The following is a 21,336-nucleotide window of genomic DNA, read 5'->3' on the forward strand; positions in this document are numbered from 1 at the left end:
AAAAAATACAAGTACAGATTATCGAACCATAGAGCAGTATATCTCACCTATATTTTTTAATATATTAGTAAAGGGTAAATTTTAAAAAAACCCAGAAAATAATGAACAAGTAAATGGAATGATATGCTCTTTCTTAATATACTGTTCAACAATAAAGAGGATTGTTTCTTAAAATACAATCAGATTAGTACAATAAGAAGCATGTTATTAGCAAATGACAACATAAATATTTTAGGTGAAAACTGTCTCAAAAGGCAGACTGGGTAGGTAGGACAAACTGCTGCATCACAGAGCCCTTATCAATCAGGGAAACCTCCAGCAGACTCTGGGGTGTCAAGTACACCACAGGACAGGTTTGATCTAACAGAGATCTAGGGTGGGAATACAAAGCACAGGGGTGCTCCATTAAGGATCTCCTGCAAACACACAGTGTTGAGCTACACCAGCTCCTACTCACAGTGAACACTGTCGCTGCAATGGCATAGATGAGGAGGGCCCGCAGATTATCTTCAGCTATCTGAGGCTGTTCAGGAATAACTGTTTCTTTGGGGGACCTTCTTTGCTTTGCATAAAGCCACCACAGCACACCTGTGCCACCTGGAGATAGATAACCATTGATTGTTGCAAAAATCAGTATAAGAAAATACGTGACATAAATGCTCAATTTCCTGAGCCTACATATTGCCATGGGCCCAACACAATGACAAAGTGTGCGGGTATAATTGTTTGGAAGCATTGGGGCAAGGGCAGCCATGCCTTCATGACTGTCTTTAATGTTACAAATCCTTCAGAGTATCAGTGAACTTTCTTCATTGCACATGAAGCTGAGAGAGAGCCAGTAACCATTCGTATCTCTGAGAGGAGCTGGTAACCCCAATGTTTAGTGCACATAGTCACGCAATTGGTTAAATATTTGTACAATGAATAAATAAATGAAGAACAGAAAAGAGCAGATTTTACCAAAGGTAGGAACAAAACCAGGACATCTCTGATAGCCGTGGGCGGTAGGGGTCAAGTAAAAAAAACAAACAAAAAAACCCACCCTAATCTGAAGAACAAGGCAAACTTACCTCCATATAAGAGCTGAATTTTCACTCAGCATATGGAGGAAACATCCTGAAGCCTATAGCACCTATCAGGGACAGAGCAGCAAGCCAAGTCCCCTGTCTCTGCTCAGTGGGGCTATATAGTAATGAGGAAACAACAATCACAGGAAATAAGCAAAAATTGAATGCTAACCTAAGGGGGAAATCTAGTAAGAAGGCCAGTGCTTGATTTGGAAGGCCTTGGCCATTTTACATGGCACCGAGGAGCACGCCTCACGGAGATGATGGTATCTGAACAGGAGGTTAGAGAGACGGAGGAAGAACAACTTCTGAATCTACTCAAGGAAAAAGCATTCCAAGCAAAGGTCTAGGAGGCTGTGACAGGACCAAGCCAAGTAAGAGAGAAAGGAAACCACTGTTCCTAAAGCAACTCAGCAAGGAAGAAGTGGTAGGAGACGGGCAGGATAGGATAAATGCTTACAGGCTACAACAGGGGACAGACATTCAGAGCTTTTCTTGGGGGGAGGGTATAGATAAGATAAATAATGACTGGCAGATAAGAAGCCGGGCTAAGATCTATGCTTACCAACCTGACCATCATCTATACACAAGTAAAGAGTGACTAGGTCAAAAAGAAGCTCCACATCACATTTGTTGGAGAATACCAAGCATGAACTTTTCTTCTATTAAAGAAGTATAGAAACCAAAAGCATTTCTTCTCTTTTGAAACCCCAAGGTACAAGAAAATTGGAAACTATTCACTATATTTAAAAATGGAAAAAATGTTTTCTACAAGCAGGAATAGAAAGTTCCAAAAAGAGCTAAAATTTAAGGAAAGCAGAATGAGATAATAATCGCATCATTAAGGAGGACACTGCTCACTGTAGAAACCATTTATGAAGATTTGAACTGTGCACTGTACCTGTGCTAATTCCTTTATAGATGTGACAAAACTATAAAACTGAAATTAGGAAAGTTAAGTAACATGAAATACTGCATGTTTAGTATGCAGTAGCTTTGTGATTCAATTTAAATGTATTATAAAAACTATACATCTAAACACGAGTCAGACTCAAAGGCTGCAATGTGAGATGAAAAGATAGTTGAGAGAAGGAAGAAGTAGAAAATAGAAAAAACTGGAAAGAACAAATTTCAGATCTTCTTCGTCAGTCACCAGATATGGACTCACAGTGGGAAAACCTGAAAGTGACAGTAACCAGAAATCTACCTGATGAACTCTTACTGAACATGAAAGAAAATTACAAAGAACTGAAATGATGATTTCGAAGACTATAAAATACATATAGAATAAGTAACAACCTTTTTAAAAAAGCCACTGAGACGGAAACAATAATCAAATACAGAAATAAGATCTATCCCCGAGAGATAAGAAGTAAAATTAAGCTGCAGAATCGCTCGAATTCCAATCACTATGAAGGTAAAGCAGATCAAGAATTCAGGAAAGGTTTATAGACACCGGGTCGGTAGTTCTGACTAAAACTCATTCAGAAAAACCTAAACATAAATGTAAATATCTCTGAAGCCCTTCAAGACAAAAGTAAATCAGTTCTCAGACATAGTATATAGAAATATCATTTTAAATTTAAAAATAAACAGAATATAAAAGTTCAAATTATTTCATAAGGCTAAGGAGTCAGAGGGGGCGGAAGGGAGTGATTAATTCAGGGATGTTAAGGTAACGCTACATTTTTTAAAAGCAGAGGAAAATCCAATACATAATCATTTCTGCCTTTGTAACTGTACAATTCTAGATTAAACAGCATTTTATGAGTAAGTTACAAAATATAGAGGTAGAAATACAACAAAAATCCAGGGCAAGGACACAGACCACCAGAGGAAATATAGTTCATATAAAAAAGATAGGAAAAAAATACAAAAGCATCCATCAGGAAAACACACAGTAGGTGACAGCAGGAAAAGCAAACACAGCAGTCAGATTATAACTGTAAGTAGAGACAGAATTTTAAACTAAGCTTAATTTTAACTACACACTGTATGCGTATACACGCACATAGAAAAAATATGTGGATTTCAAATGCTAAACAGGGTGAGATCAGGAAGAATATTCATGACAAACTCAAGGCAAAAATAAAAATCCTTTAAGGAGAAGAAATGACATGTAAAAATAAAGCTTTCATTTTCTTTTTTAATTCCTATTTGCTACCACAGAATTAGTTAGGAACCACGAAAACAAAGAGAAAAAAATTGGCTTACCAAGTGAACCCAGTATGACCAGAATTGTCAAGATCCATACAAGTACTCTTGATATATACCTGATTATTACCATCAAAATCATGGATAGAACTGCAAGGAAGAAAGAGAACACAAAGAATATTATTTGAAAACATAGGAGAACATAAAGACTTTTAACTGTTGCTTTTGCCTATGGAAATAAATTGATGCTATTGACTAGTTCATGACCACAATTTCAGACAGAAAGGCATCGGGCTGCTTTTGCAGTTTGATTTTGCTTCTTGTACCACTTAATAGCATCTCTAAAAACCAAAGACACCTAACTCTGTGGTTTATAAACTACGGAAAAGAACACATGCAAATGCACACGGTGACTCAAAAACAGCCAAGACTGTTGTGGATTCACCAGCAGCAAGAGGTCAGACATGCAAACATACATGCCAGCACATGAGGTGTAGACAATGACATGTCATGTTGATGACCAAAAGGAAAAAAAACAAAAAAAAACAAAAAAACCCCAAAACAAAACAAAACAAAAAACCCTGTAACATGTAGACACAGAGAGAGAGAGAGAGAGAGAGAGAGAGAGAGAGAGAGAGAGACCAGTTAGTGCTACACTGCCCTGAGTAACCTATACATCTCAGGACTAACTTCTTTAATGGTCATTGGACAAACTAGATGGCATTTTAACATTATCTAAGATTTTTATATTTAACTCTACAACTCCAAGGGAAAGTGTGACCCTGTATAGACTATTACCCTGAAACCTACGGAAGCCAAATCCCTCTGACCTCATTTCTCAACTGACTGCAGCGCTCTTCCTCAAAAACTAGCGAAGATTAGCTTGAGTTATTTAATCAGCTCCCTTACTTATCCCAAACTTAATTCCAATATGCTAAAGAACAAAATTCTTGAAAAAAACAGGGCATTTAACCCTTGTGTGGGAAATATATTTCTGAAATAATATTTTATAAATCTTTAATGATCTAAAGGTCCATTCCACAAATGAATGAACAAAGATATCTTGGGCTGATATTATATTCTTAAGCCTCAAAAGCAAACCATTCTAATAAAAGTGAAATTCCAGTGAATTCACATTATTGTCATTATTCTTAAAAGTTTGTATATTATTTTTGTTTGGAACATTCCACTATTTCAGAAAATCAAGTAATTTTTATATAAAGTTATACTAGGAGTCAAGTTTCTTTGGGCCATTTGCAAAGCTAAACAAATGGCTAGGATCTGTCTAGGAATATTATTAATATATTCATTTTTGCAATAAATGTACAAGAATAAAAAAACAGATGGGAGCCCCTCAAATATCACAGAATTAGATTTTCATACGGACAGCATTATTTCAATTCAGTTAAGTTCTACTTGTGTAAAAAGAAAATGCTCTCTAACAACAGGAAAGATGGAAATACAGCTCGTCTGCTCATGGAATATAGCTGTTGTTAAGGCATAAATATTCATTTGACTTATGAAATTAAAGTTGTTTGGTTCCTAGTAGTTTACTTTTCCCAACTAAGAAGGCCTATAAACTCTGATATGCCCTTATATAGTCCTAGAAATAATATAGGTAATTTTTTATCTATTGACCAAAAAATTCAATGGCTAACAAGTGGAGATTTCCTAGCTTTTCCAGTGAGACACCGATACTACAAACTGTAGCAAAAAAGAAAATGACATACTTCAAAAGTAACCTAAATCTATGTTCTTAGATAGAATAGAGTACATAGTCTTGTTTCTATATAAATATACATTGTGGAATTGTATCTAAAAACAAGAGGATTGCTAATTCATTAAAACGAGCCTCCTGCCATCATTTTAAATGTAATTATGACTTAGTAACCAAAGAGTGGGGAAACAACAGTTTGCTTTAACGAAAGAAAAAAAGCAAAATGAGTTTCAGATATATACATATACATACTTCTATGTATATATTTTATATAACAATATATAATCTGAAACAATTATTTTGGCTATGGGTAGTCAAACATTTTACAAGTATCCCCAGTTGTATTCATAGTTTGGCTAAAAGAACAGTCTTCTGCAGTACTATGAAATAGCTAATAATGAGAAAAACAATTACCTAGTGATAACAAGCAAAGTCCCAATATAATTTCTTTGCTGGTCATTACTCCACTAATCAGCCTGTGTAAGACACTATTGTCACTGACAAAGGTGATCAGGGCCTCTGCAAACTTGGCATAGCAGGAAATGTTCACAGGAGCACAGCGATGGAAGAATGGAATAGGTGCACTGGTGACACAAGAAAAAAAATCAGAAAAAAAATTACTCCTACTTAATATAAATGCCACATCAAACACACAAATGAAAGGTGAGCATGGCTGCAGTACACTCCACCCTCCACACATCATCCGGGAGCTCAGAGCTTGTGCACTTAATGCTGTGAGGATGACCGCTGTGCAGAGTGATGCAAATCCTACCACCAGCTTATCAAAGAGGGTGGAGTGCATGTTCCAACAGAAGACATTACCCGTCCCTTCTGAAAAGAAACACACACATACACATACACACAAACTACCAGAAGCAAACCAAACACTCGAGACTCAACTCTGCACATCCACCCATTGAGAGGTGGATGGCGAAGTTTACAAGCATGTGCTTCATTGAATGGAAAATGAACTCTGGCCATAAGCAAGTGAAATGAAAACAAACAGAAACAAAGATACATGCTTATACATGAAATGTGTCACCATTAATAGAATGTTTCCTCTATTAAAAGAGCATAGGAAACCTCACGTTAATGAAGATGTTTAGGGCACAAGCTTAACTGCCCTCACATAAATAAAAGCATGCTAAGATATTAACATACAGCAACTTAAAACAATAGCCATGAGAACTAATACACAGAAATGTTTATAATGTAGAAATAAAGGGAAAATTACATATAATGTCTGGTGACATCTGCATAAAGGATTACACATAACAATGGAGACACAAAAAGATGGCTCAAAAAATTAAAACTACATGATATGTTAGGATCATAGGATACTGGACTATTTTCTTTTTCAGTGCATGGGATTGAACCCAGGACCTCGGGCATGCTAGGTAAGTGCTGTACCATTCAATTATACCCTTGCTATTTTCCTTATTTTTAAAAACTATTTAACGCTTTTATTTTATGTGTATGAATGTATTGCTTGCATATAGGTAGGTGCACCTGTGTCATGGAATGCCTGTGGAGGTCAGAAGAGGGTGTTGGATCTCCTAGAACTGGAGTTACAGATGGTTGTTAGCTGCCGTGTGGGTGCAGAGAATAGAACCCGAATCCTTTGCAAGAGCAGCTAGTGCTCTTAACTGCTGAGCCATCTGTCTAGCCCCTTCTTTACTTCTTATATGTTACCAATAATCCAATATTGTATGTCCATAAAAGGGGAAGTAAACAATATTAATCATTTACCACTCAATCCAAGCTTCAAAGTAGGATAGCTGTGACTTGTGAAAGAACAGCTGTGTATGAATCTGGCTTGCAATAATATTATGTACTACAAATCTTAAAAGGCTAATACATAATCAATGATAACATTGTCTACCTAAGAACACATTAAGATTCCAGCAAAGTCCATATGTACGTCATGTATACATAAACACTTACACATGGATCAAGTTAAAATTTGGACATTCTAACACAAACCTCACATTTTCAGAACTGTTCATGGGACTAACAGTGACAAGTCTAATATAACATAATCTTAGGTTAGAGAGATGTAAATATGTCTTTGTTCTTATATTTTGGTCTAACTAGTAGGTAAGATTGCATGGCTGGGCATCACATTCCAAGGTTTCTAATTCAGCAAAACAACTTTGTATGACCTGAAGCAAAACACTGTCTTTGTCTCCTTCCTCAAAAGCATTTCCTTTTCAAATAAGAATGAGTAGGCTATGTATCAGTCTTCATTACATGTTAGTAAATGAATAGTAATGATAGTAAGAAAAAGCAACATCTTTCATGCTGTTAAACTTTACAAAACAAAATAATTTTAAAGAAGAAGCCTTACCTTAGTTACTCTTCGGTAAAATGTATCCCAAAATGATGTTACAATATAACATGAATATTCATTTTAAAGTCATCTTTAAGTATCTGCATGTGTATTTGTGTATACCTCAAAATGGTATTACCAGGAACTCCTCGGAATTAGGATCAAAGATACAGTGTTTTACTTAAAACTGCAGGAAGCTAGGGCATTCTAAGTAAATTTTTTGGATGAGCATTATGTCACGAATGATGTGAAAAGGTATCAAATTATGGAACGCTTTTTTTTTTTTTTTTGTCTTTTTGAAACAGGGTCTCCCTGTAGCCCCAGCTGGCCTGGAACTCACTATCTAGACCAGGCTGGCCCTGAACTCACAGAGATCTGCCTGCCTTTGCCTCCCAGGGACTACAGGCATGCGCCACCATGCCCAGCACAGAACACTTTTAACTGCAGTGGATTTAGTTAGGAATATTACAGAAATAAAAATGGATTAGCTATAAGTTTCTAAGTCAATGCAGGCTGATCTGGGGCAGAAGTCCTTAAACTGACCACTCTTTTCTAACTCGCAGTTAGTTTTCTTTTTCTGATATTGTCTGGACAGAGACCTTTTCTATTAAGTTAGTATCTCTGTATAAGCATCTTCTAATTTATACACACACACACACACACACACACACACACACACACACACACATTTTTTTAAAATTCAAGCCTGGCTACAAAGTGCTCTCTGTTCCACAATTATCTACTTTCCCATCCTCTGTGTATGTTAGCCTGTCATCTCTTGATGTAGCCTTGGCTTAACTCATTTGTCTCCTCTAAAACAGATACACCTTAAAACACTGTTGTCTTTTTTCTTGTTTGTGGTATCCACCAATTGTCTTCGCCCTATTCACTCTTCTTTTTTCCTGTCAGGTATCAGTAACAGTCCCAATGCTCCTAACACTGCACAGGTGCAAGGTCTTTCTCAGATCTGTCCTGTTGGCTAAAAGGGTAGGAGCAGGGTTCTGTAAATCACTTCAGATTACCAATAACACCACAGTCAGCCAAGAGCTGACACAGGCCCCAAACTCTCAGGAGCAACACAGCCAGTATGGTCGGCGTTTGCTTCTTTGAGAACTCAGGATGAGGAGAGTTGGCTTGAAAAGGGAAGGATCAGACTTTCAAAATCCTAATCTTTCATACCTATTTAGGAAGAAATGCCAAGTAAGGTCTGCTCTGAACTCTCAAGTCACCTGACCAACTGCAATGTGTACTTTAATTGGGGCAAAATAACAATGATCTTTTACCCTATGATTCACTTTATGCCAGTTTAAAAAAAAAAAAACAAAACAACCTTGCAGCTCTAAATTCAAAGGTATAAAAATCATCACAATCTAGCTAACTGCATTGTCTAGTTAATAGTCAAAATCTGCTTGTAGCTATAACAAATAAGAAATAAAAAGCAAGTAAGAAATCACGTTTTGGTGCATTATTCAAAAATAAATTAAATACTAAGCTTTAAAGTAGACTTCCTTCCTTCCTTCCTTCCTTCCTTCCTTCCTTCCTTCCTTCCTTCCTTCCTTCCCTTCTTCCATCCCTCCCTTCTTACTGAACACAGGGCCTTGTGCTACACACTCTGCCACTGAACCACATTCCCAGTTTCTTCAATTCTTGTTGAGATAGGGTCTCACTCTGTGGCCCAGGCTGACCTCAAACAGCAATCTTCCTCCTTCAACTTCCCAAGTGCTAGAATTATAGGTATGAGCTAGCACACTCAATTTTGAATTATTTTCCTTTCTCTTAAGTTTGATTTATTTAAAAATTTTTATTGGTTAAATTTGCTTTTTGACAATTTCATGCCTGTATATAATGCATCCAGTTTACTCTCACAGAATTTTTACTTTAAGTACTAAATGTTTGCTTCTATTTTATCATTTAAGTCCTATTTGATATACTGAATTCAAGATGAATTATCTCATTTCATGCCTCTGAGAAAACACTTCTTTTTTTAAAATATTTTATTTATTATTTTTATTTTATGTGTATGAATGTATTGCTTGCATGTATGTAAGGGCACCCGTGTCCTACAATGCCACGGAAGTCAGAAGAGGGCTTCAGATTCCCCTGGAACTGGAGTTAAGGATGGTTTGTAGCCGCCATGTGGGTGCTGGGAATTGAACCCGGGTCCTCTGCAAGAGCAGTCAGTGCTCTTAACCTCTGAGCCATCTCTCTAGCCCCAAGAAAACACTTTTAAGAAGCTCATATATGAGATCATGTCTGTATTAGAGTCTACCCTAAATGGCACAGTCTGTGCTTTGGAATGACAGGATAAGCATAAAGTCTTCTGTTTACAGTACGTTTTTCTGTCTTTCAAAGTCCATAAACTAATGACTCTTGAAGACGTCAATGCAGCTCCTTTAGCAACTGTTCTTGTTTCACATTGCTGAAGCATTAGTCAACAATTACAAAATCAATCTGTAATGGGATTTTAAAAAATTAGCCACTCATAGGTAAATTGCATCTTACCTTGGCAAATATCTGCTTATTTGCCTTTGGGTCCCAATTGCCACAAAAAACAAGCTCCCTAAAGTAAAATGACAAACAGTGCCCACAACCCCTGTCCATGCATCTTCAAGAGAGAAGGCATGTAATTATTTTACAACTCTCAGCTAAAAATAAACTACATGATGTCTAGCTAAAAGTTTTAAGAATACCAAAACAGACTCTAGAAAGCTCCCTATAGTATACAAAAGGCAGAAAATAAGAGGAATTTACTGGTAATATAAAGTGTTTGCATACATTTCATTCTATTTCTCTCTCTCTCTCTCTCTCTCTCTCTCTCTCACTTTTATACATCTTTAGAAACACCAACAGCAAAACCTGTCACAGCCTCTACAAGATCCTAGATTCAGATTCTGACCCACAGTAACCAGTTGTGCGGCCTTCGGTAACTTATTGTCTCTCATCATCCACTTTATTTACCTACAAATTAGGGGCAATATCTGCACAGGTTTTGTAAGGGTTAAAGGAGATAATACATGTGAGAGACTATGTTAGCTAGTACACAGTAGGTGATTTGTAAATAATAATTCATCCATCAATCTTCCACTTGAAAATATGAATAGGTCGTATTTTTCTTAGTTATTGCTTTCTTACCTTAACCTCACATTACTAACTCCCTAGTACCTAGCAACCTTTCTGGAATCCAGGGGTACCTATATAAATGAGTAAACCGAGTAATTTGTCTCTATTACTGCTGTTTTCCCAGGCTGCATGCAATACTACTACAAGCATGCAGGCTGCCTATTCCCATATTGCCACCACACCTGGCATTTCACCAACAGAGTTATGAATTTGGATAAATTATTGCCTTTTCTAGCCATTTGCTTTTAAAATTCAAAAGCTATGGGGAAAAAATAGCCTTTTGGCTTTTAATGTGTTCTTAGTGTTTAACTGCAAATTACTCTCAGCTGCTTTTGCTAGAACAGGTACCAACACCAGCTGGTCTCGGGGCACACAGGAAGACTGGCAAAGAGGAAACAGGACCTTCTAAGCTGAGTGCCAGTAATAAACATCTATTACCTTGAGTCTTAAACAATTCTGGAAGTATAACTATTCTCATTTTATTCATAAAAAAAACTTAAAGAGACTTGGTCAAGCTCATAAACAGAAAAGGGAACAAGGTCACCCCCAGACCTATAATTTTTAGGTCCTTCCTGCTGAATATTTAAAAATAGTGTCTTTACTTTTATGTCTATAGGCTTTAAATTTGATTTCCAGTAACAATCTGACAAGACTGAAAGAGCTGGAAATCAACTTGACTCATTGTGTCCTATTTTCTAACAAAAAATTTCAAATTCAAGCTAAGAAGTCATGACTTATCTGGACTCAAAAGTTCATGCTGTTGTCTCCTACTAGGATGCTCCTAGAATACAGACATACAAGACACTTGCTTGAATCATAGTTTAGCCTGGTGCTGGTTTTTCAGCATTAAAAAGGAAGTGAACAACATGGTCACTACTGGATCATGAGTTCGGGGCCGAAGAGCAGGTTTTGCTGATCTTTGGACACATGGCTCTGATACTGCGTGTGGAGAGTAGCGGCACCCAAGGTTCTGCTGCTCAGTCGAATTTACTCTTGTTTTCATGTCCTTTCACTTTGCTTGCCAAATATTGTATTTCTCTGATTTGGGGGGGAATGTCATTTGTCTTCCTTCTGTTAACTGGTTTTTGGTTTTTTTTTTTCTGCTTTCCAATAGGCTTAGTCCAGAGAAGAATGACAAGACACTAGATTGGGATGTATTATAATGAATGAAAGAGAATATTTAGACCCAGTGTAGAATCAGACTTCAGATGGAGAGGTTCAACCTTTGACTTTAGTGAAACGATAATGCCATTGTTGGGAACCAGATCCTTCTATAAAGCTTCCATCCAAATATTATACTTTGTCTTTCAGTCCATGTTCTTAGGGTGCTGTGGGAGGGAGGGAGGGAGGGAGGGAGGGAATGTGTGTATGTGCAGCCAAAACTGGAGCACCCAACATAATCAGGAATAGGAAATGTCCACTGGTGGGGCCAGAGGTGGGGGCCGCAGGAGTTGCAATATAAGCCACAAAACTTCCCCTCCCCCATCCACTCACGATTCTAAGCACAGTCTCATACCCAAGCCTTTCTGGCTACTTTTTCCATAATATTTTTTAGCCTTGTAAGAATAAGTCTATACTCAAAATATATATTTAAAACAAATTTATCAGTTGGGTAGATAAACATATGCAATCCTCTTTTGTGATACTGGAGTTCAAATCTATGGTCTCATGCATGCTAGGCAAATGATCTGCTACTAACCTATATCCCCAATCCTTTTGCATTTTAGTTTTTGTTTGTTTTTGACAGGGTCTCCCTAGTCCTAACTGGTCTGAAAGAAACTATGTGGACCAGGCTGACCTTGATCTCACAGAGATCTGCTTGCCTCTGCCTCCTGTGGGCTGAGATTAAAGGCGCTCACCACCGCACCTGGATACATTTTAGTTTGAAACCTGGTTTCACTAAATTGCCCAGGTTGGCCTCAAACTTGCTATATAGCACAGGCCTTGAACTTGAGATCCTCTTGCCTCATCCTCCTGAGTGGCTGGGATTACAGGCCCATACACCAGGCCCAGCTCTGCATTTTTATGTCAATAATTTTCAGTGATGACTATATTAAAGGGCCTCCCTGGCTCACTGCTGCAGCCTCCCTGACAGTCTTCATTTTCATGAATGAATCTTCTTAGCAGTTGGTTTAAGGCGGTAATTTTTAAACTCTTCTTACTGAGTCTTCTAAAATAGTGCCTTTACTTCTATGTCTATAGGCTTTAAATTTTGATTTTCAGTAGCAACTTGAAAAGACTGAAAGAGCTGGAAATCAACTTGACGCATCTGTCCTTTTCATAATTTCCCACAGAAAATTTCAAATTCAAGTTAATAAAGTACAAGTTAACGATAAGTAATCTTAAAGTCGATATCATCTGCTTTCATGTTCTCAAATCTGAAAATTTTCACCTAATAGCTCACTATAATATACTGGGATATAATAAGAGTGGCTTATAGTCAAGTTTTCCTCAAGAAGGTTTCTCAGGTCACACTGTTAGCAATACACAGTAAGGCTCTTAAGATACTTCAAAGTGCATGTGTATGCACATACACAAATAAATATATGCACACACATACATAATTTTGAGGATACATTCTACAATGCTTCAGTTTCTATTTTTTAAATGTATGTATAATGCAAATGTTTGCTTTGCTGTAAGTACTATGAGCTTTTGCCAAAGAATATTTGCTTCATCATTGCATTATTGCACGCAGTCAGTACTTAATAATAAATGTTTGTTGAATAAGATTTAGGATAAAACATGGCATAGCCTAATTCTGGGACTATGCCTAAAGGATATAACCTCAAACAAGTTATGGAGAATGAACACTCACACAGTTTTAAAATTGACAGAGAAATTTAAAAAATAATCTCAGTAAGCATTACTAGGATCAACTTCTAAGGATATATGGGGATGGTGAGAACTGGTTCCTAAATTTGTTACAGATTTGATAATGATTCAACAGTTTTGTATACTTAAAAATTATGAATGAAAATGAAAACATCAAAAAGTAAGCCCCTAAAAGAAACTCGAAATATCTAATAAGAAAAGTTGTTTGTGCATACATCTTTTAAAGATTAAAAAAAAAAAAAAATGTCATGTCTATTTCTACTTTTAAAACATTATCAAAGTACCAGACTCAGGCAACAGGTATCATCAGGTGACAATTTTCTCACACTAACACAGTGTAAAGTTTACCTATGAAAACAAAAGCTGTAAGTTAACAACTTTGCAAGAAAATTTACCTCGCTGGAACTGGTAGTTTGGGGCAAAGAGAAGAAGACTTTAAAGGTAGAGTGTATTCAGAAGGCTTTAGGCTGTATTCACATAGTGCTGAGCCTGTGGAAAGAAAAGTTTATGTTAGCTGGCAGAAGACTCTGAACAAATTTTCTACTGGTTCTCTATAATTTTAGGTATTATACTATTACATATTATTTCAATCATTATAGAATTTACAAGAATCATATTTAATATATATTATGGATCATTTAAAATAGATTCTTCTCTGAAGTGACTGATAATGTATTTATGTACAAATCTTATTAATATTAAACGTAATAACTGGGAACTAGAACTGCCATTATTGACAGTTTCTATGCGAGGTGACACAGATGGATGCAATACTATTATCCTACAAGCTAAGCGCTAATACACTCACTTCAGAGGAAGACACAGGCTAAGAGTTAAACCTGACCAAGAACACAGACACGGCGGGAAGGGCTAGGGTTAGTTACAAACTTCCCGTCTCTGACTGAAAAACTCATGCTCCACTGTATGTCTGTCTCTTGTTTCTGTAACTTCCATTACTAAAATTTTAATATAGCACACATAGCACTGCACTCAGACAGTACATGACTATTTTTTTCTTATTTAAATAGCAGGAAACAGTTCTAGTTGTAAATATACTGAACAAATAGATAAAACCGGTAAGTGATTCCCAGTTTTGAGACAGGTTATAATAGCTTAAATTCAACCTATGATACGTTATGAAAAGATCCATCTATTTTTCTGATTATATGACTAAAAACTTACCTAATATTGAATATTTAGACAGATATTATCCTACTGGGCTGTAGAATTTTGTAATATAATGACTCAAATACTGGAAGGTTCACTTTACAATAGATGTTAGTATGTGAGAAAACCTAGGCTGTAACTAATTTTGCAGTGTGTCCACTGCTTTACATACATAAAGTGCTTCTATTTTATATTTGATTAACTTAAATTTCTATCAGATTTCTAATTTAGAAAATGTTACTATTAAATAGAAATAAGAGCTGGAGAGATGGCTCTGCAGTTAAGAGCACTGGCTGCTTGCAGAGGACCTGGGTGCAGTTTCCAGCACCCACATAACAACTAATAATTGTCTGTTAACTCCAGTTCCAGGGCATCCAACACCCTCTTCTGGCCTCCACAGGCATTGCATGATACAGATGCACTTACATACATGCAAGCAAAACACTCATATACATAAAATAAAAATAAATCAAAAATTAAAAAAGATACAAACAGAATATCTTTGCATTTGCAGAGCTAATAAATTTTTATATTGAACTACTATGGAAAAGGCTCAAAATACACTATGAGGCCAGAGTGGCTGACTTCAACACAGGGCCAGTTATCAGAAAGGCTCTTCAAAACAGAAGGAAATAGGAGGGAATACAGAAAAATAAAAATACTCTGGTTTGTTTGGAAAAAAACTGGGAATGAGTTTATTTCACTTATATGTTGTTTGATCAAGCAAACTAATTTTTGGAAAGCAACAAACTACCATTTAACTCATCAATGATGCATGAAACCAGCAAATGACCTGGCAAGTGTGCAAATGTGTGGGCCATTTCGCAATATATGCAAAACATAAATAGCATATATTCCATGCAATGACAGCTCAAGTATTTGACAATCCAAAATCATTTCTAATGATATTGAAAGTTACATGTATTGTTCTCCCAAGTCTTTTCTACTTTTGATAGATTTAGCAGGTGACTACGTTTTTAAAATTATTTTTAACAACTTTTTTTCATTTCAATGAAAAAAAACTAAAAGTTAAGCACGCAGGCTAGGTGGTACAGTGCTTGCCTAATATGTTTGATGTTCTATATTAGATCCTGAGTACTTCACGGGGAGGAGGTCAAGCATGAATATTAAGTATATAACTTTTTCTGAAAGTATTATGTGTCATATTTTAAGAAAATGCCACTAAGTTATATTCATAGCAACTTTGGAGGAAGCATGACAGCAACCAGATATTTTAGATTAATCCTAAAATAGCTGAAAGTCCTATTTAGAACTGCTCATCTTAAGAAAGAAAGAAAGAAAGAAAGAAAGAAAGAAAGAAAGAAAGAAAGAAAGAAAGGAAGGAAGGAAGGAAGGAAGGAAGGAAGGAAGGAAGGAAAAGGAAGGGAGGGAGGGAGGGAGGAAGGAAGGAAGGAAGGAAGGAAGGAAGGAAGGAAGGAAGGAAGGAAGGAAGACAACTGTGCCAACAAGTACTGAACACCAATGTGACTGTCGGCTTCCTGAGCTGAATTGTCAACGTGTTTCTTTTAGGCACAAGATGGAATCAATTTGCACAATATAAAAGGCACTAGTGTCCATGCAGCTAAACACACTGCTTCATCTGAATTCAGTGAAAACAATCTCCACCTCTTCCCCTCCTTCATTTAAAAAAGGAGGTCAGTAGGTGCAACAGGGCTCAATTTTATAAATACTTTCCCAGGATAATTCTCAATGAAAGGATAATAGCCTTATCTCTGACAGTCTTCTGGGACACAGGCCAGTATTAAGTAGATCCGGCACTAAATAGACTTCAAAAAAATAAATCCTTACAATGTGTTAGCAATAATCATAAGGAACTCTACACTGCCTCCTGCTCAAAGAGTTGATGAACAGAGAAACCCAACCAAGAGTACAATAACAACCACACCACACAAACATTTTACAGTAGTTTTTCTATTCCTGTTATTAGTGAATGTGTTTTCAGTAGACACTTTAAAAGCAGTGCCTGTGTTTTCTTCTTTAGAAGTACAAAAAAATACCCAGCACAAGAGGTTTGCACCTGAAGAGTAAGACATAGCAGGTTTTTTTTTTAAATGAAAAAATAGGTTAAAAAAACATACTTGAATAATGAAGAGTCAAAACCTAAAAACAAAAGCTAATCTAAAGCACACCAGAGGCAATCCATGCAACTCAGCCGATGTTATTTAAAAGCTATCAAAATGAATAATCTTAGAAGTGTAACTTCAGTATACAAACATCTATCAAGGTAAACACTTGCTATCCCTCTCAGAATGTTTTATTCCTACAGTTCTTCAAATGCCTTATAATATTCAATTATATTTATTCTTTAGTTCAATTTCAGTTATATCAACCCTAAGAGGTCTGTTTTATTACCATACTCCAAAGGTTACAGATGTGTGTGAAAGACAGAGATACTGAGAGTATACAGAGACACAGAAGCAGGGAGACAGAGCAACACAAAGAAGGGAGATGGAGAGACTTTCAAGTAATCACTGGCATATTTAGAAATACAATTCTCTATTAAGTCATATGCTTTTATATCATTCCTAATAATCATAACCAGACAAATATTTCATAGGGCTCCACATAAGTATGCATACATCTATACATACATATTCTACAGACACCTCAAAAATCCTGTCTTAAGAAAAATTATTTCCAGTACTCACTCTTCCTGTGTATTTTCTACTGTTTAAGACTTCTATCATCCATGAAATCCCCATAATGAAACATGTCTATATCTAATTTTTTCTCACATACAATTGAAGATGGTAAAGATATAAAGCCTTGCCAGTCAGATCTTCTTATGTTATCTTAGACCTTCATGATCTGTTGGGCCAGTTTAAATCTCTCCCAAAGGGCTTATCTCCACCGGACACATGACCCTCAGAATAATCTTTGGAAAATGTAGACTGCTTATTTTATAACCTTATTGTCAGGATAAAGCTCACACTCCTGGATTTGAGGATTGTACTCCAGACTCCAGACTCACCTCAACATAATGAACTACTTCTAGTCAATTATGATTTAACAAGCTTCAAGCTTTTTGGATATGCCTTTGCCTCTGCTTATGCTGTCCTTCAGTCTAGTATCTACTTAAAGTTCTGCTAAATTTGAGCAGAATTTTCAACCACTCAAACTTCTGTCAAGCTTTCTCCAACCCACCCAAAAAAGAGATTTGCCACTTAGCTCCATTACAGAACATAACTTGTTCTTTTTTGATTTTCGCATCTGTTATTTTTAGTTTCAGTATATGAGCTCTTTGAGAACTGTGATCTATTTCCTGTGGACAGGAGAAAGCAAAAACCGTGTTCTTAGTGCAACATGGTACACACCATGTTCACATGCTTTTCACAAGCCAGTACAAAACTTAAGTTTCTGAGTCTTGGTAAGACGGCATTTTGTGCCAGACATTCTTGGTCATGGCTGTTCTATGCAATGCAGGGTTTACTAGCACCCTTAGCTTCTCCCTTCTAGAGTCCAGTCACCCCGACCCCCCAAGCCCTTGCCCAGCTTAAAAACCAGTCTCCAAACACTGCCAAATATTCCCAGGCAGCACTCTAAGGGTATAAACCAACAGTCTAAAATGCCAAATTACTTGACATAAAGATTAAAAAAAAAAAAACAGCATTAATATTTTGAAAGTGATATTTTTGCTTTAAAATCGTACTTAACCATCATAGAAATATTTGTATGCATCAAAATATGAAAAAGTAGACACCTCAAAATGATTTAGAAATTTGTACTGACTAGGGAAAAAACCCCTCTCAAATGTGTATCTGTTTTCATTACTAAAAGCAAATTCTATTGCCTTGTAAAGTCTAATGAATTTAACCTCCAGTTTTCTAATTAGGAAAACACTGTGTGTTTATATTTTGGAAAAATGGAAAGCACCTTTCCAATTTCAATCTCTAGTAACCCATGAAATATATGGATGCACTTACAATTCCCAAGAAACATCTATCTTCAGAAATTAGCCAGCCGATACCACCTTGACAATCAGGAGTGGCACACACTAGGTACACAGTAAATATTTCCTAAGTGAATTTTAATATCTACATGCAAGACTTCTGAGAGCTGTGGAGGACATGAAGTCTGACTCTACTGTATTGCAAACTTCTTCAATGTGGGGATTATAATGTATATTTCTGGTGCATACTTTAATGGATATTAATTACTTGCTGAGTGAAGGAATTAGTTTAAATTTTGCTATCAAATATAAGCAATGTTTTTTCCTTTCAAAACAATCAAATATCTTAGTTGGTCTCTTACTCAAAAGTAATTAAATCGGTTGCTAGAGTAGATCATTTCATTCATATGTAAATACTATCAAGTCCAACGTTCTACTTCAGTATGCCAAAAAAATTCTTACTAAATGCTATGCTTTAAATGATATTGTTACTGTCTAAAAGGAGACATACTGATCATTACTGATATTGACTCTAAACCTAACAACCAGATGATAATCAAAAGGTTTATTATTCACAAGTAGTAAATTTCATCTAATGTGTCACATACTTTGTTAAAGTTTTCAATGCAAAACAACGATCGTTATGAAAGCAACACATAAAGCTGTAGTCAAAATATGTATATGATCCAAATGGCAGGCCATAAAACTCTCAGAATTTAAGAAATATGGAACTTCAAAGAAGCACTTTTAAATAATTCTGCTTTTCATATGCAGAATTAGGACAGAAATAGGATGCAATAAGCAAAAAAGATTTCTGCCACGGTTTGCCACTGTGTTAGGGAAGAGTCTATATTATAAAATAATTTGGTAAGAATAATGGAAACAGTATGAAAAATTCCATGTGAAATGTTAGCACTGCCTGGCATGGCGGTGAACACCTTTAATCCCAGAACTCAGGAGGCAGAGGCAGGTGGATCTCCCTGAGTTCAAGACCAGCCTGGTCTACATAGTAAGTTCCAGATCAGCTGGGGCTACAGGGAGATGCTATCTCAAAAAGACACCCCCCCTCAAAAAAAAACCACACGAAATATTTGCACCCAATGAGAATGTGTGGCCAGTCTATAACTTACAGATTATTATAAGTAGTTGGATGAGATCTTCATCTCTAAACTGCTGGTTAGAATTTAGCTAGCAAGGGAAAGAATAAAACCCTATCCTAAGTACCTAGTAGAGACCAATAAATGGGTATGTTGAAGCAAAACTCAGGGCTTAAATTATTCATTAAGACTCAGGTGCCCATACTCAGCAAAGGGGCCAGATGTGGTGGGCTGGAATTAGTGACAGAAGAGAGGAAGGAGAATTGCCTGAGCAAGCACTGTTACAGTCTTCCTTTAGTACCTGCCATGGTCTGCTTGGGTTCAGTTAAAAATCTCACAGAAAACCAAAGGTAGCTTCAGAAGGACGGAGATTCATTTTTCCTCTACAATGGATGCATTATTTGAGTTTTCATAAAATCATAATAAGAAAGGAAAGCGACCTGTTCCTCAGAAACTAAAGGGAAGGAAAACAGAACGATGGAATTTTTGTCCTGCTGACAGTAATTCAGATGTCGCTTTCACCAGGTTTCAGTTTCCTCTGTAGGGCATAAGGTTATGAAAGAATGAACAAGAGAACATAAGGGAAGAAAGGGTACAAACAATCACTTAGAGAGGATGTATAAGACAGAGATGAATAAGATGAATTACTTTGAGATGAACAAAAAGAACTGACTTCACAGCAATTCTGGTTAGACTGAAGTCAAACAATTTCCCTGCTGGTAGCAACTTATATGGATATAGAATGACAGATAAAGAATGCTGAGAATTAGAAATTATTAAGCGGCAATAGAGACAGATAGGGAAATCCAGTCCACTCTTCTTTGTAAAGCATTATGTGAGTTCCTGTATTCGGGCATGGATACTCAGAGATAAATACAGCCGGATCCTGCCCCCAGGAAATCCAGATACAACTTCGACAAGATGATAAAGCACTGAAAGACGTTTAATACTAAGTCCTTGTGGTATTTGGTAACTTGAATTTTTAAAAGGCTGTTTAAAACTGTTTTCTAGCATCATGTATGTATATTCGTGCCATGTATGAATTATGAATCATGGGAAATTCACAATTATCTATCACCCAATTCACATATTAGAATGTGTATTTTCACATCCATCTAAATGCTCCCATCTGAAGCTGTTTGTAGGAAAGCAGCATCCTCATATAAACAATCCAATTTCCAGATATTTCTTCTAACCTCTCTACCATACTCAGATACAAATATCCCAAAAAACCAACTCCTCTTCCTTGCCTAAAAGAAACAAAGATTTGAAGGAATATTTTATTTGCCTAATAAATATATTTCTACAAACACTGTTACAGGACCAAATTTCTAAAGATAACAAAAGTTTATGTAAATGGGTGGTTTTAAGTGCTAGAAAGTACTTTCAAGTGCTGTCATGGAAACTCAAAATTTTTGAAAAGGATTTACATTATCTTTTCATTCTAGTAAGAAACACTTTTATCCTGCATTTTAAATTGTCTTAGAATTAGCATTTAAAAAGTAACTCATACAAGATCCTTCTCTTTTAAGGACTTTTTTTTTTAATTATGAAAAAAAATGTAACATGAAACTATCTTAACTATTTGTAGTTCAGTGACATTACGTACACTGACAAGAGTTCACAACCAACACCATCATCCATCTCCAGAATGCTCTTCATGAAAAACTGAAACTCTTAACCCATTAAACAATAACTCCCTATTTCAACTCTGTTAGAGCCCCTACCATTTACCATTCTGCTTCCTGTCTTGGTGAACTTAATGTATGAGGAATCCTACAGCGTTTTGTCCTGTGGCAATTATTTCTCTTGGCTTGATGTCCTCATTTCATCCATGTAGTAGCACATGACTGGGCTTACTTTTTTCTTAATTTTGTTACATGTATATAAGACATTTTCTTTTTCTTCTTTTTGAGACACTGGACAGTACATCTGGCTTG

General features: G+C 36.3%; 1 protein-coding gene across 5 annotated transcripts in view; it reads right to left on the minus strand.

Annotated features, from left to right (window-relative positions):
- The window catches only part of Slc44a1 (solute carrier family 44 member 1), a 205,953-nt gene that overhangs the window by 92,995 nt on the left and 91,622 nt on the right, over window positions 1-21,336 (minus strand). For all 5 annotated transcript variants that reach the window (XM_008851699.3, XM_008851698.3, XM_029555295.1 and 2 more), the window contains exons 5-8: window positions 13,618-13,711; window positions 5,353-5,522; window positions 3,282-3,371; window positions 458-597 (exon numbers count right to left, since the gene is read on the minus strand). In XM_008851699.3, coding sequence (XP_008849921.1) covers window positions 458-597; window positions 3,282-3,371; window positions 5,353-5,522; window positions 13,618-13,711 — 494 coding nt within the window. The remainder of the gene's footprint in view (window positions 1-457; window positions 598-3,281; window positions 3,372-5,352; window positions 5,523-13,617; window positions 13,712-21,336) is intronic.

The sequence above is a fragment of the Nannospalax galili genome, unplaced genomic scaffold (assembly GCF_000622305.1).
Source record: "Nannospalax galili isolate Female #2095 unplaced genomic scaffold, S.galili_v1.0 scaffold105, whole genome shotgun sequence".
In the NCBI taxonomy this organism is placed as follows: Eukaryota; Metazoa; Chordata; class Mammalia; order Rodentia; family Spalacidae; genus Nannospalax; species Nannospalax galili.